This window comes from Argentina silus, assembly GCF_951799395.1.
Source record: "Argentina silus genome assembly, chromosome: 8".
Lineage (NCBI taxonomy): Eukaryota > Metazoa > Chordata > Actinopteri > Argentiniformes > Argentinidae > Argentina > Argentina silus.
The window spans coordinates 10893548-10896047 of record NC_139662.1 but is presented as its reverse complement, the minus strand read 5'-3'; the positions used below and the strand labels follow the sequence as shown (position 1 = coordinate 10896047).

Sequence of the window (2500 nt, the reverse complement as noted above, 5' to 3'; positions counted from 1 at the left end):
AGGAAGGAGACCTACATTTGTGTGATTAGAGAGGAAGAGAAGAGTAGAGGGAGAGGGAGAGGAGGAGAGGAGTGCAAAGAGAATACGATACTGTGGGAAGCTGACTGAACCGTACTAAGAAGAGAGAGACTTGGCTTTTTCTTTCTCCAAGAGACGGAGAGGAAGAAAGCAGGAGGACCTCCCTGTATCTGTAAGAAGAGGAGAAGGAGGAGGAGTGGGAGGCTTGATATAGTTAGATCCCGCGGTGCGGACAGTGATATCTTTCTCCAGTGAGTTTTCTTCCAGGCTGGGGTAACTCTGCAATCAGTCTATAGCTCATGTGTGGTTGAATTGCTGTTTGATAATGGGTTAATGTCTTATTCTGAAGGAATTTTCTTCGGTTACAACTAACTGTGACTAAGTAAGCCTTTAGTTTTGCCAGAGGTTTTAATTGACGGTAGAAATAGATGAAATGACACAGATATTTCTTTTCTTTTACTGTGCGTTTCTGACTGTAAAGTGTGTTGCTATTTTCAAATGGAAATCAAATCAAATGTGATTCTAATAAAAAGCGATTTGATTTAAAATACTTGATTTGTTTCATAAAAAATTAAAAAACTATGAAAGGAGAGAAATGAATGAATGAATGTGTTAACTTATACGATTATAGTGTTAACTCTGTGTCTCTTGTTTGTGTTCCCACAGGTTCAGGAGTGGTTGTGTCTCAACTGCCAGATGCAGCGGGCCCTTGGCATAGACATGACCACCCCTCGCTCCAAGAGCCAGCAGCAGATCCACTCTCCCTCCCACCAAGCCAAGCCCATAGTCCAGCCGCCGGCCCAGCCAACACCCCAGCCTCAATCCCAGCCCCTGCACCAGGCTATGCCCCACTCCCAGCCCCAGCCCTACCATCAAGCCCAGCCTCAGCCCAAAATCCAGCCCCAGGCTCAGCATCAGGCCCAGCCCCAACACCAACCCCACCACCAACCCCACCACCAACCCCAACACCAGCCCCAACACCAGCCCCAACACCAGCCCCAACACCAGCCCCAGCCCTCACCAGGCCTACAGAGAAACCCTGGGCCCACCCAGCCCTCCTACGCTGGCCCTCAGACAGGAGCCTCCCCCCAGCACATGAGAGCAGACCCGTATGGCCAAAGAGGGCCTGGGGGTCAGGGTCAGGGTCAGGGTCAGGGTCAGGCTGGCCCTCGGATCCCTCACCCAGGGGCGGTCCCCCTCCCTGGGCTAGCCAAGGCTCCATCTCAGCCTGATCTGGGCCGGGGGTCACCACTGCACCAGGGCAACCGGCAGGACCAACATGCCCGCAGCGTCAGTGCCGGGTCTTCTCCAGCCCGCCGCCCCGCCCCGGCCCAGGAGCAACTCCCTCAGGTGGGCCTGACTAAACTGTTTGGCTTCGGGGCGTCCCTCCTGAACCAGGCCGGTACCCTGATCAATATGGAGCCTCCGCCCTCTGCCGCCTCCACCCAGGCATCCCCTGCCAAGAACAAGACTGTATTCAGCGATGCCAGCTCTGCCAACAAACAGCAAGGACCCCCTGGTGCCAAACCTTTTCAGATGGGGGGCCCACATGCGCCCCAGATGGGGGGTCCACATGCGCCCCAGATGGGCGGTCCACATGCGCCCCAGATGGGAGGTCCACATGCGCCCCAGATGGGAGGTCCACATGTGCCCCAAATGGGGGGTCCACATGCGCCCCAACAAATGGGCGGGATGGGTGGTATGGGGGGCTCTCACGGCCCTTCCCAAATGGGCGGTCCCCACGGGTCCCCTCAGAAACAGCAGCAACAGCCGTCGCCCGGGCATCATCAAAAAGGGCCACAACAGCAACAACAACAACAACAGCAGCAGTCGCCCGCGCATCATCAAAAGGGGCCACAACAGCAACAGCCACAACAACAACAACAACAACAACAACAACAACCACAGCAGTCACCCGCGCATCATCAAAAAGGGCCACAACAGCAACAACCACAACAACAACAACCACAACAGCAATCGCCCGCGCATCATCAAAAAGGGCCACAACAACAGCAGCAGTCCCCTGCGCATCATCAGAAAGGGCCACAGCAGCAGCAGCAGCCGGAGTCACCTCTCAAGCAGCAGCAGCAGCAACAGGGGAGACAGGAGACGGCGCCCGAGCCGGCGCCCAAGGAGCCCGAGAAGCCCAAGGTCAACTGCCCGCTGTGTAAGACGGAGCTGAACATCGGTGCCTCCGAAGCGCCCAACTACAACTCGTGTACGCAGTGCCACACCCAGGTGTGCAACCTGTGCGGATTCAACCCCACGCCCCACCTGGTGGAGGTAAGAGAGACACGCTGCTTCCTCTTCCTTTTCCTTTTTTTTTTTGGGGAGGAAAAAGCGTTGTTATGAAACCCCATCATCCATAAGCCAGAGGTGAACTACACTGTCAGCCCGCCTGGGAAGTGTTTCTCTTCCTCTCTCTCTCTCTCTCTCTCTCTCTCTGGCTCTTTCTTCCCTGCCTCTCCACCTCTCTCTCTCT

At 55.5% G+C, this 2500-nt stretch overlaps 1 protein-coding gene across 1 annotated transcript in view; it reads left to right on the top strand.

Annotated features, from left to right (window-relative positions):
• Nucleotides 1-2500, top strand: part of bsna (bassoon presynaptic cytomatrix protein a) — a gene marked incomplete at both ends in the record, with an annotated part of 88376 nt that overhangs the window by 47867 nt on the left and 38009 nt on the right. The window contains one exon of the mRNA XM_083675421.1: nt 685-2301. Coding sequence (XP_083531547.1) covers nt 685-2301 — 1617 coding nt within the window. The remainder of the gene's footprint in view (nt 1-684; nt 2302-2500) is intronic.